Source organism: Argentina silus (genome assembly GCF_951799395.1).
Source record: "Argentina silus genome assembly, chromosome: 5".
Classification (NCBI taxonomy): Eukaryota; Metazoa; Chordata; class Actinopteri; order Argentiniformes; family Argentinidae; genus Argentina; species Argentina silus.
Window position 1 is genome coordinate 6,117,639 of NC_139659.1, and position 14,041 is coordinate 6,131,679.

The following is a 14,041-nucleotide window of genomic DNA, read 5'->3' on the forward strand; positions in this document are numbered from 1 at the left end:
CAAACTCTGTCTCAGACTGCACTACGGCGCCCTCCCCTGAGTGGATGGATTTACTACTTGCTGACTAGTCAACACTCATGGACTGGCTGAGTGAATTGTGGGGCACGTCTGGACTGGGACCCTCACCTTTTATGGAAAAACAACATTCTATTTTAAAACTTGTGAACTACATGTACCCTTTTTACTTTATTCGAGTCTCACTCTGAACATATACATTACCAAACTTGTGCTGTTTACCATTTGGGATGGATATGACATACGTGTGATATATATATATGTGAACTAATACTATCGACCTGTTGGAATTGTCTGATGTGCTCAATTAATTAATAAATGAATGAGTTAGGAAAGGGTTGAACGGAAATAAATGACGAAAAGCTCCTAATCATTGTGAAATGGTCACATTTAATGAACAACCTCTCATTGTATATACATCTATAAAAAGAACCCAGATACAGGTTACGAGAATCTAAAGCTAATACATACATTATTAAATAATAAACTTTGTTCATGTTAAAGATACATATCATAGTTTACAAAATATGATCAAGGAAAATTAAGCAATTATGAATGTCTGAAAAAAAACTAAGATCCTATATGTGTATTTTTCTTCAATAATAAACAAATACATAAAGCACAACAATATTCCTTGAATAACATAATATTAACTTGTGATATTGGCTATTAAAATGCAAACTGCAAAAACACATTTTCAAAGGCAATGGAATTGGAAAGCAAACTCATGTTTCAGCACATGGGACACTGCCTAACAAAGCTCTATTTCAGCAATAAAAAGTCCAACCAACATGATACAAAAGAATTGCTCTCAAATCCACTGTGTTTTTACAGCTCAACCCTCATTGTGATCACTGAATGCAGAACATAAAAACAAACAAACAAGCAAACCAAAAAAAATGGGTCAGAACTATAATTGATTTCTCCAAAGTGTTAGACCTCAGTTTTTGCCGCAATTGATGTCGGGTGCAGGTTCCTAGAGTTTTGGGTTTCATCCCTTCTCCACAAGCACAGGCTTCAGGAAACAAAGGATTGTGGGAACATTTTTTTCCAAGACAAGTCTTTGGCATGATGAGTTAGCTGTATGTCACTGCAAATAATGACAAAGGGGATATTGTACAAGTGTCTGAAAAAATCACTGGATGAATAAAAAGGGGGTTTCTTAAAAAAAAGTAAATTAAAAAAAATTAAAGATGAGAAATGAAATTCTTCCTTGTGCTGCCTCGCAAAATGTCTTATCAGTCTTGTGTCCCCAATCCTTTAGCTTCCCTGGAGTCAATCTCCTGCCTCTGCGTAGGCATTTAGTTCCTCTTGCTGGGAGTTGTTGATATTTTCTTTTTCTTTTGAAGAATTTATTTTTAAAACTTTGATTTCATCTCCTCTTTTTGTCTACTTTACTTGAGAGAAACTTGAATTAAATTATCAATGCACAATATCAATTAACATGTGCAAAATCGAAATAGAAGACTCCTCAATTTCTTCCACAGGAATGAAACATATACATCTGCAAGAGAGAGAGAAAGAATTAAACATATACATCTGCAAGAGAGAGAGAAAGAATGAAACATATACATCTGCAAGAGAGAGAGAAAGAATTAAACATATACATCTGCAAGAGAGAGAGAAACAATAGGAAACAATGTTTCTTAACACATTTGGGTGAGTTTCTCAAAACTTCTCAAAACTTTGTAGCTAACAAGGTCATTTATTTTCCTTGACAACCCTAGCCCAGACTACTCATAGAACAGCAAAAAGCTTAATTTAGTAAATGTTGTTCTTTCATGCAAGGGAGATCAACCGAAAAAAACTCACAACTGTTACTCTCTTGCTTCTGTGGGGCTGATATGTTGAGAGACATTATGTATGGTGTTAGCTACAAAGCTTTTAAGCAACTCACCCCTGGCTGGTTTCAAACTAAGTGGTGATGTTACATACAGTATGGAGCAGAGCAGACAGACACCCGTGTGTCATAATGCAACGAGGCATCATTAACAACCTGACATTTCAATGTTTCACAGGGGGGGAGATGGGGATACACAGTTGACATTCAAATGATTGCATATTTGATGTTGCATCTCATCCTGTTTTAAAATGGGACAGTTTGATAATGTTTCTGGGCAAGCAGAGACACTTTTTAATAATGAAGGAAAAGGCTGTATCTGTGTTATATGTACAAAGATGGTCATGTTGGGCTTATTTGGCCTCTCCAACCATTTATAAATGAGCGGGTAAATGAGCCGTTGATTGAAAATGACTGGCAGCACCGAGGCGCTGGGCATTAAAAAAAAAAAAAAAAAAAATTATCTCACAAACTGCTGGTCGAACACTAGCAGTGTCAAATCTGGTGGAACAAGATAAGAGAGGCGAGTGGTGAAAAAAGCTCCCTGATATCCAGCCTTTCAGTATGCAGGTCCTGAAATCTAGTTGGCAGGTAAGTGAGGTAAAGCCTGCAGAACCTCCCCTCAGACCACTATCAAGCCTCAGGGCGGAACAACAGATTTTTCAGCTGAAAATGAACATAAGTTATACGTATGGGGGAGAAGATATATGTCTGTTTCTTCTTTAGAAGCATGAAATTGCCCTAAGGCAAGATCTTTGATAATTTCACAGCCTCCTATAGATCAGCCAATCAACTCTGCTTTTTCTCTGAGGAGTCGTGCGGTTTGTCCTCGGAGTCTCCTCCTCCGGCTCTGCATGTGTCTGTGTTTGTACTGGAGCTAATTTCTTGGCTGAATCTCCCATGAAAAAATAGATCTTAGACCTCAGTGGGACTTCTTGTTTGAATAAAGGTTAAAAAGTTGCTTTAATGAGGGGTTACTTTTGATGCACAGTCCTACCAAAGCTGTAGCTCGCTTCGGGTGTGAGTGTAGCTTATTATGATAGTGACTGTAGCTTGTTACAGTAGTGACTCTAGCTTGTGTTATGGTTGTGACTGTAACTTGTTATGGTGGTGATCAATAGCTTCCTATGGTAGTGACTGTAGTTTATTATGGTAGTGACTGTAGTTTATTATGGTTGTGACTGTAGTTTATTATGGTTGTGACTGTAGCTACTCACCACATGATGGCCAGCAGCAGAGCTCCTAGGAGCAGACGGGAGGACCAGAGCAGGGGCGAGCAGCCGTTAGCAGGCACGGCATACTGGGGCTCTGCTGAGGGAGGGGCCGGGGATGGGGTGGTCTCTGGGGAAGACACAATCAGATGAGATCCAATTAGCATACAGCAGAACACAGCAATAAATGCCAAGACATTGATTGATGGATGTATTGAATGATCTTCATGAGTCATGTTAAACAACATGATCTTTGCTTCCTTTATGCAAACCTTAGAAGGCAATATTGATGCAATGAAGAAAAACACAAGACAATATCACTTAGAACATCAAACAAGTAAGCAAGCTAATTCATCTTCTCACATCAAAACATGGCAGAGTACAGCAGAGCTTTTTGAAATATATACAAACTACCTGAACTAAAATACATCTGAATGCTGCCAATATCTATTAACATTCAAAACAGCTCATCATAAAGCTGAAAAGCCGTACTGAATGCAAACATGAACGCGAAAATCAATTCTAATCTGCAAGTCAAATCAATGATGTATTTGTAATGCACAGTTCTACAATAAACTGTATAAAATAGTCATTTGTAATGGTCTCTGCTAATGCACATGCAGTACAGTGCAGTCTATATGTCCTGCTTCACATTTCCCCTGTTAACACATCAATATTGTTAGTCATGGCAGGGCAAAGTGCATTATTGTGTGTGTGTGTGTGTGTGTGTGTGTGTGTATGTTTGTGTGTGTGTGTGTGTGTGTGTGTGTGTGTGTGTGTGTGTGTGTGTATGTGTATGTGTGTGTGTTTGACGGGGGAGGGAGGAGGATATAGAATCCTGCCTGTTGAGAGATAACGAGGGGAGAACATGCTGTGTTGCTGTGTTATAGATGGCAGATAGTCCGTATAATACACTCATATTGGGCGAAATATAAGAACATAATACTGCATTTTCACTACATCTAAATATAAACCAAACATAACTGTTGAAGCACATTTGCTTCCTCAGGGTGCTAAGTTGATAACCATGCAAATACATGTAAGAATCATTATTTTTCTGACAATTAATAATGTGCGTAGGCCTGTGTTATGGTGTTATTTTTGTGAGGTAGCGAGGTGTGAAATGACTTGAGAGAAAAACTATTCATCCAATCAAACGGAAGACCTCCCCTAGCAGTGAAACATTTGTTCTCAAATGAACAAAATAAAATATGCAGAAATATTGTTCGGATAAGTGAAGGACGACTATTCAGACGGATGATTTTTACATTTGATTATTCTTAAAACCCCAGTGTTGCAGACATGTTATGACTGTGTGAACACACATGCTCACTTATGCTTGTGTAACAGACGTGGAGAGACCGAGACAGTGCTGACTGTTTGATACCCCCCTTCTCTAAGTATAGCCTGAATCAAATCCATGGAGTGGTCTGGTCCAAGCAGAAACTCAATACCGTCTACTGGATAAGAAGGAGTCGTGCGGCAGTCACCAGATATTACTTCTAATAACAGTCATCAAGCTGTCAATGCTATTTATAAAGCACAGAGCGCACCAATTTCATAGGGCCCTTCAGGTCTTATGCGATTTGGTGGGTTGTTGCTGAGGAGAACAAATCCATCAATACATGTATAGACTGGGATAGAGGAAGAGAGACAGAAGAGAAATAGCCAGGAGGAGAGACATGAGAAGAATCCCAATCGCCAGAGTTAGGGAAACACTGTGAGAGCATGTTCATGAAAAAATAGCATGGTGTGTGTAGTTGGATATTATCGGTCTCCTTTTACTGATTCTCAGGTGCATACGATATGTATGAGCTCTGTGTGTGCGTGTGCGTGTGTGTGTGTGTGTGTGTGTGTGTGTGTGTGTGTGTGTGTGTGTGTGTGTCTATTTTAGGGCATAATGTTAGTGTACTGTATGTGAGGGACAAGCTGTAGTTCAGATAAGCTCCAGCAGGGGGAGGTATGATCCTTAACTGTGGCTCCAGATCTCAATCAAAACTCGAGGCAGTATCAACAACTGTACTATAGGGACACTGTGACCGGAACACTTTGATTGTTAACTATACTAACTATGAATTTGATTTGGAGATTTTGTGTGACTTGTGACTCAGTGCCATTGGCCCTGCAAGGAAAGGTCGAGGCCACAGAGGTCGTGACCTACCAATGATGACCTCAGCCTCAGTGGTCGACGTGATCTGTTTGGGCTCCTCCATCCATGGTGTGGCATGAACCGCGACACTCCAGTCGCTCCAGGTTCCAATTTCTGTGTCCTTGGCCGCCACTTGGATGATATACTCCTTCCCCGCGTACGCATCTGTGATGGTGTGGGAGGTGCTGTCCGATAACTCCACCTGGAACAGCCAATCAGAAGACAAGACACGGTCAGGGTGGGATAGACACAAGTCAACCAATCATAGAGAGACAAGGTAGACAAATAACAGTGAGGTGTGACATACAATGCATCTAACCACTTAAAGGTGTTTCCATGTTTCCTTTATGTCCAATGAGGAAAACACGAACAATCAATCATCTAATAAATTAGGGAATGAAGGAATGAAAAAGCTTCACGATGAGACAATCTGACAAACAAAGTTGAGAGCCACCAAAGTATTATAAGGTATTGCAATGTGGAGCACATCTCATGAGGAGCAGGAAAACAATTGAGGCTTTTAAGAGCAACCAATTTGACTCAGCACCTGTCTGAAGAGGATGAAAACAATCCAGCTTTCTAACCTCAGTCTGCTCTCAAACTGTCACCAATAATCTTGATTGTTTCTCTTCTAGGCAGTGTTTTACTTAGGTTTTTCTGACGTTTTCTGACCACTCTGGAGAGGGTAAGTCCACCAACACCTGACCGCCACGTGTGAGCACCTCTGCACACCCCTGGGTAATGAGGTTAAGGGTCGCGGCAAAGCATGCTGGGGTACATTTGAAAATTTTCATTCACAGGGAATTAGGCTAATGCAGTACAGCTGGGTTGAGGGGAGAAGAGAGAGTGATGAAGGAGCGAGGGGAGAGGGAGGGAGGTAGTCCATGACTCATCCTGGACATCCATCACCCCTGTCTCATCATCCTATTCCATCCTCTCTCTCTCTCTCTCTCTCTCTATCTCTCTCTCTCTCTCATACACACACACACACACACACACACACACTGTTTCTCTCTCTCTCTCTCTCTCTCTCCCTAACTCACTTTCTTTCTCCCTCTCCGTCTCCTTCTCTCCCCCCCCCCCCTCTCTCTCTCTCTCTCTCCCCATGGTCTTCACACCAACCCAGCATCAGCAGAAACAGAACTACTCTACTCTGCTTCTCTGTGAACAAAGGGAGTTGACTGTGGAGCAGACAAAGAGGAAATCAGATATACTGAGAGGATCAGAGAATCTATACAGTCTCTCAGGAATCAGGAAGAAGGGAGAGAGAGAGAGAGAGAGAGTGGGGGGTGGGGGGGGCGGCGAGAGAGAGAGATGGAGAAAGGTGGTGAAAGAAAAATGAGTATCGAATCCTTGAAAACCAGACCCTGTTCTTCTCTAAGAACTCATTTTCTCAAGCTGAGTGTCTGCTCTCTGTCTCTCTGTGTAACGATAGAATACTCCATGAGCTTTGTTTAGCTCTTCCATTTACATTTAAATAGAACTGTCTTTTCATAATTGCTTGTGAGTGTTGTTTCATGTCCCCTGTGTCTGAGACTCTCTGAACAATCTCACAACAAACTCTCTGAACAAACACACAACCGTCCTCAATCTAGATTACTAAGCTATGTTCACCACCTCCTCTCTGAAGACACTTCGGAGCAACTCCTGGGTGTGTGTGTGTGTGTGCAATGTGATTGTTATTGTAGCTTACTGTAGGTTCATAGGTGCTAACCAAGGAATAACATCCTGTCTCTTCACATTAAGTTTCTCGACAAAGATCCTGTGATCCATGTGATCCAATTTGATTATTGTGTGTGTGTGTGTGTGTGTGTGTGTGTGTGTGTGTGTGTGTGTGTGTGTGTGTGTGTGTGTGTATGTGTGTGTGTGTGTGTGTGTGTACCGCGGTGCGTGCATGTGCGTGTGTTTTGCTCTATCCCCTTGACATCCACACCACATAGCTAAATGCAGGCAGTGAAGTTCACCAGTGAATGTTGGCATGGTTGGTATCCTACTTTTTGAATGTTAACGTAACCCCAGAGTGCCTAAGTTGGTTCAAACTCCCACAATATGGGACTCGGAGAGGATGTTGCTCCTCCTGGTGCTACCCACAAACCACCTCCTAAAGTGCTGCGCCCTTTGGTTTGGCCTTCACTAAATATTCAAAGGCAGTCAATAACAGTAGTAGTTTCCATCAGCCACCTTTACACGCATATGTGCACGCACGCACGCACACACGCACGCACGCTCAAACACACACACACACACACACACACACACACACACACACAATCAGAATAGACAGGGGGTAATTAGCTATATTACCTGATCTGATATCTGATTATGTGCCTGTGCCTGAGTGGTCTAACCAGGTTTCCAAAAGGAGAACACCTAAAGTTTTGCTTTATCCAACTGACATCTCAACCTCATAATTAAATGGAGAACAGCTAGAAGGAGAAAACCGATTTGCTGTAGGTTTAGCATTCACATGAGAAACAGCAAGCCCAGCATATAAAGTAATCGTACATATGAAGTGTAACTCATCCATCATCTGGGCTTTAGCCCTGAGGGCGGCAACACGAAGGGCACGGCTTCTCCCAAAGTGGCACGCCGATCCGACTCCAGCGGGCCGGAGACACTACTATCTATAGCTCCATATCATTATGCTACTGCGCTATTTATACTCATGGATCTGTGTGTCATTATGTACTGGACATGCCTCAACGGCTGCCCCTCCCAGCACAGACATCCTAGTCAGACAGAGGGGGCATCTGTTAGATAGGCCAAAGGTTAAGGAGAGAAGACAGGACTCCCACATCGACCACCTAGCCCCTACAATACGCCATAACCCCTTCTGGTCCTTTCTGTAGATCGGAGAGTACTGGATAGGTGTAAAACCATAGAACATTTTAATTCTATGTGTAGGCTACACTTCGCCTTGCCCTCGGTTCTGGCCAAACTAAATCGACCCCAAGCATGGCCTATCTGGAATTTTCGCTAGGGCTCAATTTAGTTCAGCTCAGGCTTGATTTGGGATTTGGGGGAAGGGTGCTATGGAAGGACATACCTGTTTCGGGTTCAAAATCCAGTGTAAAAGAGTAGCGACAGCACAAGGCTTTGCGTTTGTGCCTAAATGTGACCAAAAAAAAGCTGATCAGAGGAGAAAAGACTCTGTGCTGGTTGTCTGTGTGTATGTTTATGTGTGTGTGTGTGTGTGTGTGTGTGTGTGTGTGTGTGTGTGTGTGTGTGTGTGTATGTGTGTGTGTGAAAGACAGGGAGGAGAATGAGAGGAGGGGGGGAGAGGGAAATAGTCTTCGTGTCTCGTTTGAGCTAAAACTAGTCTTGGCTCTTGCAGCACGGTGATTGCTTTAGCCATGCTATAATTTCTCAAGCTGAAGTCTGCCTCCTCTCTCCCCCCTTGTCCACCATCTCTCCTTGCAAAACTACACTAACTCACAGCCCTCAGGGGAGGGATAAACCCAGTGCCCACATAGCTGAGGTGTACAGGTCAGTTGGGTTCAATCACTGCACAGTCAATATTTTGCACCGATTACAGTTTTTATTCAAGCTACTCAGTGTACCCATGACACATTCCAGTCGCTATTAAAAGTTGAAAATGTTCAACAGGTGTGGCTCGACATGTATGCATTTTTGCACATTTCTGAGACACATCTGTAATCTCCAATACAGTTTTTTTTTCTTTTTAAACTGAAATAAAAAATAAAAAAACGTTGGTATCACAAAGGAGAATATGAGAGGGGTTATTTGTTGATGTTCTATGATTTATGGACAGTGGTTTTCTCCCCTGCAGTGCCCGTGTTGAGAGTCCATTTCCTTAAGTTGAGATGTGTGATTTACAGCCAGGCCTGATGCACTCTGCCAATGAACCAGGGGAGAGAGAGACTAGGAGGGAGAGAGAGTATACACGCACGCACGCACGCACGCACGCACGCACGCACGCACACACACACACACATACACTCCAGTCTCAATAATCAATTCTAATATACAGTACAGACTACATCAATGCACCTCAGTCAACAGCAACACTATATACAAGTGGTAATACAGGCTGTCTCTCTCTCTCCATACCTTCCTCCCTCTCTCCCTCCCTCTCTCCCTCCCTCCCTCTCTCCCTCCCTCTCTTCCTGGAAAGAGTTGAATTATTCCTCAATCTAAAATGTCTTCAAAGCGTCCCCACTCTGAGAGGAAACTTACAGTATGTCTTTATTTGAACAGTTGAGCGTAACATTTATTGGGCTAATTTCATTAAGGCAATGCAATAACAAGCCCATTCACTCAGTCACTGGTCTCTTCTCCGATGTCACTGTATTCCCCCATGTCCCACGACCGCTGTGGTCTGTTTAACTGTTTACACACAAAGCACATGGGCTCATCCGCCATGCGTGCTCATCTTGGTGAATAGCAGACGTTATCAACATTCCTTCCCCCTGTGCTGTTGAATGTCGACACACACGGATCGAGTAAACAAATAACAGATAAACATTTCCAAGGAGATCTCCACGGAAGACCTTGCCAAGTACTGTGAGATGCATAAAGCATTAGAGGGTTGTTTTGGGGAGGCATAATGGTGGTGATAGCATAGCGTGGCATACTGCGTTAGCACTGCCAAAAACACAATCAAATCCATCTCCCTCAGGACCGGGCTTGACGGCGGAGGAGAAACAACAGCAAATCCACCCTGCTAGGTTCTGACGGGCGGAGTGGAAATGCCTGTACATAAAGACTGTTTGTACACCTTTTTTATGGTGAATAGCGTTGCTTAAAATTAGCATTGATTGTTCGTTAGTTTCTTCAGTGTCCACCTTTCTCTCGTGTTTAATCCAAGAACAAACACCCTTTCTCCTCCCCTGGGGTCACAGACAACCATGTTTAGAAGGAGCAAATCCCCATCAGAGGAACAAACCCGACCTACATCACCCCCGATCGCCCCCCTCAGTGTGTCTTTGTACCCAGAGAGAGAAAGAGAAAGAGAGAAAGAGAGAGAAAGAGAAGATAAAGAGAGAGAGAAAGGGAAGCCTTATGACACATGCACCAGATCTGAACACCATCTCGAGGCATTAATCATTCATAAAGACATTGACAGCGAGAGAGAGGCAAAGAGAGAGAAACAGAGAGACAATTGAGTTACTCGTTTAAATATCCCTAATACCTCACTCTCACTCCATGTCACATCCCGTTTATCTACTCTAGTCAGTCTGTGTGTTATTGTTTAGAGAGTACACTGGGGATATGGAAATGCTTAGAATTATGAGTCTTATGATTAGACACTAATCTGTCCGTTCAAGTCCACAGCTGTCCTAATAAGAACAGGCTGTCATGCTTAAAAATGCCATTATGACATTATGTCCGAACAATGGCTGTTCAAACAAGGGATCGAGGTAGAATACAAACCTGTTATTAACGGAAGAAACACATTGATTTCATACACCTGACCTTGCTTTATTGCAGGGGTCCCAAAAGTGTGCGTGTTGTGTGCGTGTTGTGTGCGTGTGTGTGTGTGTGTGTGTGTGTGTGTGTGTGTGTGTGTGTGTGTGTGTGTGTGTATGTGTGTGTGGGGGGGGGGGGGGTGTGTGTGAGAGAGCGAATGGATCTAAGATGTGCCGCGTATTGTACCTACCAAGGCTGCCTGTTTCTAATCTCTGTGTATCGGAGGCTCCGCTAGACTAGACTAGAGCTTAGCCCCCAACACTGGGAAGGAAAGAGGGGAGATTTGGACATTCCTCAGAGATTGCATAAGGAAACAGAGAGTGACCCCATCCTCCCTCCATCCATCCTGTTCAATTTAACTATAACACCCTAGCCTGGCTTCAGCCTTTAGGTATGTAAATCAATGCTTTTGAGGGAACCACATTATTTTATCCCAAGCCCCTGAAATGCCTGGGCTTCTTGCTTGTACGTTGTGTATCCAGGGTCTCAATTCACAGCACCCCCCGCCCCCTCTCCCCCCCACCTCAGCCACCAAAAAGCTGGTACACTCATACATAGGGCCTAGCATTAAACTCTGAACATCCCTGTACGCATGCCGGCACGCTGTCATACATTAACAGACATCTTGACATACAAGGCATACGCTTAGAGACACATGAGCGGACCGAAATTGTTGATTTGACCCCCAGAATCCCTCCAAAGTCCCTGATTTAATCTCCCCCTCCCCCCACCCGCCCCCCTTGTCTCATTTCCTGTAAAATAAATCTGACACACTGGCCATGCATGACTGTCCTTAATTGGCTCACTACCGCCGAATCGGAGCAGAAGTGGCCCATCCGGGATATCAGGCGCAGCACGGCTGCGGCTGACTCTGTATCTCTCCCGGCTGGCACTGAGAAGCTCCCTGAACCGCTAACGGAGGCGAATATAAATACCGACGGCGGCAACGGCGGTCAAAAATCCGGGAGAGCGTGTCTGTTGTCGTGGAAAGAAAACCCAATTATGTGGTACTTCCCAACGTTCACGTCTGACTTTTCACTGATGGGATGAGAGTGCACAGGCAAAATGGGAGCTGTCAATCAAGCTAATGAGACCAGTCCCCCATGCCTCCTCTCCAGGCCCCCACCCCGCTACTTTCCACAGGAAAGTCCCCCCTTCTCCCCTTCAACCCACCAACAGTTCAGGTAATTGTCAGGCTTTGCTTTTTTCTTCCTTTTGATGCCACCTCTCTATCTTCGCAATTACTCTAAAAGGGAGCGAAACTACCTCGCCAATCAAGCGGCTAGCACAGCATTGTGTGTTGTGTCTCAGCGCTACTTTTACAGATCTATGAGGCATTCATTAAGAAGACCGTTGTACTGATTCACAGCCACATCATACAAATGCAATGCTTTCACGCAAATTAGGTTCACCGTATTAGCATATACCCGAAAAATAAAGATTATGAGTCAATCTCAGTTCACACATACACTTGCACACCATTCACACACACACACACACACACACACACACACACACACACACACACACACACACACACACACACACACACACACACTCTTCTCACAGTACACAGAAGCACTGGGGTTGGTAACCCACTGCAGCAGACAGGGTTATACCGCTCGTTAGCAAGAACTATCATTAAAACTGAACACAGCCCATGGGGCGATTTAACACTACAGTATCCACTGCAAGGGAGGCTGAAGGAGGTCGAAATCGGGAGGACGGGCTCATTGTCATGCATGGGATGGAATGAGGGATACCATTCCTCATTACATTCCATGCATGACAATGAGCCTGTCCTCCGATTTCTACCTCCACCAGCCTCCACTGAAACTGTATATCCTGAAACTGGATATAAAATATATATTTTTTTTTTTTTAAATACAGGTGGTCTCTGCAATTGCTGGACCATAGGAGGCACACCACACATAAGGGAGGGAGCTGAATATCTTCAGAATGCGTCTTAAAGAGTATGATACAAAATGTAAAATCTTATGAGAAGAAAAAAATGTGAACTATACAGTACAGTATTTCCTGCATATTGACAGAGAGGGCAGAGTGTGCTAGTACATAGAGTATTGTTTGTGACAAAAATAGCCATACTGATGTGGAAATCGATAGAGGGAGGGTAGAGGGCAAAAGATCTATTTGTCATAATTTCACCTCCACCAACAGGCATAGTGAAAAAGGAGCGAGAGACTGCTTCTACACACGCTTTGTCCTGGCTGTGACAAAGAGTAAGCTTTTATCACAAACTGTTTCCACTCAGCCTTCAGACAACTCTTTTGTTCATCACATGAAATATTCATAGACTAGATAGACATACACAAAAAAAAGAAGTTTGTTCAAGTGGAAGGTCTGCAATCTAAAACTGGGGTTGTCATAATAGATGAATGGCATATGCGTGTGTGTGTGTGTGTGTGTGTGTGCGTGCGTGCGTGCGTGCGTGCGTGCGTGCGTGCGTGCGTGCGTGCGTGCGTGCGTGTGTGTGTGTGTGTGTGTCTGTCCTTTAGGCTTGCTGTTTTCCACAAACAAGGTTTAACAATTATTAGACGTATGACAGACAGACAGGAGACAGAGCCAGGGGAAAAATTCATCCAGGATACGACGTGAATAGGGGAGCAGACATTCTGACCACACACTGGGGAAAAGGAAATGATGGCGGTCAGTTCAAGACATATTAGTGTTAAGGAGATATGATGTTCTCGTGTGCGTGCGTGCGTGCGTGCGTGCGTGCGTGCGTGCGTGCGTGCGTGCGTGCGTGCGTGCGTGCGTGCGTGCGTGCGTGCGTGCGTCTTGTGTTAGGTTGTGTCAGCTGTGGCTCTTCATGTCCCGTACTTTAGGACAGTGCAGAGTAATCTGTCTAGAGTATCTGTACTAGAAGCATGGCTTTTGTAGCCATGCATATGAGCTGAGTGGTCATAGTGAGTACAGAGAGATGATCACTCTGATGATGGGTAATCATATCCACTCATCACGGACACAATCAGCCCCCTTGCTCGGGTGATGACAGACCATCTCATCCCTGTGTGTGTGTGTGTGTGTGTGTGTGTGTGTGTGTGTGTGTGTGTGTGTGTGTGTGTTTGTGTGTGTGTGTGTGTGTGTGTGTGTGTGTGTGTGTGTGTGTAAAAGAGAGAGAGAGAGAGAATAAACTAGTGAGTGAGTGAGTTAGTCTGAGAACGAAAGACACATCCCAATGTTTTGTTCGTCTGTGTGTTTGCCTAGCTTAGCTTAGCGAAGGGGGTTGGGTAAGGAGAGATGGTAGACTTTCATGAGCTAGATGTCAATGTAGACAGCTGAATACACCCTTTCTCTCTAATTTCCTTTGCCATGCTAATGGTACCGCAGTGCTGGGCACTATTGATTAATCTAAGTGCTGGTTGGTGGATGAGA

The 14,041-nt window shown here is 43.8% G+C and overlaps 1 protein-coding gene across 1 annotated transcript in view; it reads right to left on the reverse strand.

The window, feature by feature from the left end:
- Positions 1-385: 385 nt before the first annotated feature.
- cntfr (ciliary neurotrophic factor receptor) overlaps positions 386-14,041 on the reverse strand; it is a 128,789-nt gene continuing 115,133 nt past the window's right edge. Inside the window, exons 7-9 of the mRNA XM_083669415.1 lie at positions 5,228-5,417; positions 3,073-3,196; positions 386-1,519 (exon numbers count right to left, since the gene is read on the reverse strand). Coding sequence (XP_083525541.1) covers position 1,519; positions 3,073-3,196; positions 5,228-5,417 — 315 coding nt within the window. The 3' untranslated portion in view covers positions 386-1,518. The remainder of the gene's footprint in view (positions 1,520-3,072; positions 3,197-5,227; positions 5,418-14,041) is intronic.